Source organism: Cynoglossus semilaevis, chromosome 18 (assembly GCF_000523025.1).
Source record: "Cynoglossus semilaevis isolate Cse_v1.0 chromosome 18, Cse_v1.0, whole genome shotgun sequence".
Classification (NCBI taxonomy): domain Eukaryota; kingdom Metazoa; phylum Chordata; class Actinopteri; order Pleuronectiformes; family Cynoglossidae; genus Cynoglossus; species Cynoglossus semilaevis.
Window position 1 is genome coordinate 1,400,619 of NC_024324.1, and position 996 is coordinate 1,401,614.

Genomic DNA, 996 nt, shown 5'->3' on the forward strand with positions numbered 1-996 from the left:
TAGGGGTAAAAGAAGACTGGACAGATAAAAGAGACAGAAGGAACAAACTGTCTAACTTTCATCTTATATGCTTAATCAGTGGTTCTCAAACTACGGTATGTGTATCAGTTCTTGGGCTCCACCTAGTGGAATATGTTAAGAATATTTGAATTATGTGATTCGCTGAGTTGTGAGTTTAACTGGAGCCAATGTTTTTAAAAAGATACTAAAGACACACTGACAATACATGTCCATGAGAAAACAGCTAACAGCTAACAGCTAACAGCTAACAGCTAACAGCTAACAGTTAGACGAGAGCTAATTTATATGGATTTGATTTCACAGAGAAGTTAAAAAAGCAGAGGAAAAGCTAATGATGATGTGGATTATTAATTAGACATTAACACGTGGTCAGAGGTCAGAGGTCAGAGCTGGGACATTTTCTAACGATGTCATTTCCTGTGTGTGTTTCTTACTCCTGCCAGCTGACTGCCAGCCAGCATCAGCTGTGTGTGATGATGCTGGGCCGCCTGCTGCTGCTGCTGCTGCTGCTGCCGCTGCTGCTGATGGTGTGTCAGAGGAGCAGGAGGAGCAGGAGGAGCCGTGCTGTGGGTCATCTCAGAGCTCTCCTCACTTTTTAGCTGAAAAAAAAAAATAGACAGAGACAATTTTTTTTTAAAGATTTCAGCAGCGTTTGAAAAAAAAAAAAAACTCCATGGAGAAAAGTGAAGACGTGGCACTGCAGCAAACTGAGGTTGTCGGTTCAACGCTGCCTTTGTTGTCGGCTTCATTTGACCTGGTTTGTGACTTTCAGGTGTGAAATTCTTTGTTTGAACTTTTTCGATGACACCAACTGACCACAGGGGGCAGTAGTAAACACCTGCAGCGCTGGTTCTCCCTCTGGACTTTGGTTGCGGAGCAGCATCCAAACCCTGACCACGTCAGCTTGTCATCACGCTGATATCTTAAACTCCCACTCAGAACTGATCCTAAAGCTTTGACCTCCTGACCCCCGGT

General features: G+C 43.9%; 1 protein-coding gene across 1 annotated transcript in view; it reads right to left on the bottom strand.

The window, feature by feature from the left end:
• Positions 1–395: 395 nt before the first annotated feature.
• The window catches only part of LOC112488489 (POU domain, class 2, transcription factor 2-like), a 57,159-nt gene continuing 56,558 nt past the window's right edge, over positions 396–996 (bottom strand). The window contains exon 6 of the mRNA XM_025064984.1: positions 396–620. Within this exon, the coding sequence (XP_024920752.1) occupies positions 432–620 (189 nt within the window). The 3' untranslated portion in view covers positions 396–431. The remainder of the gene's footprint in view (positions 621–996) is intronic.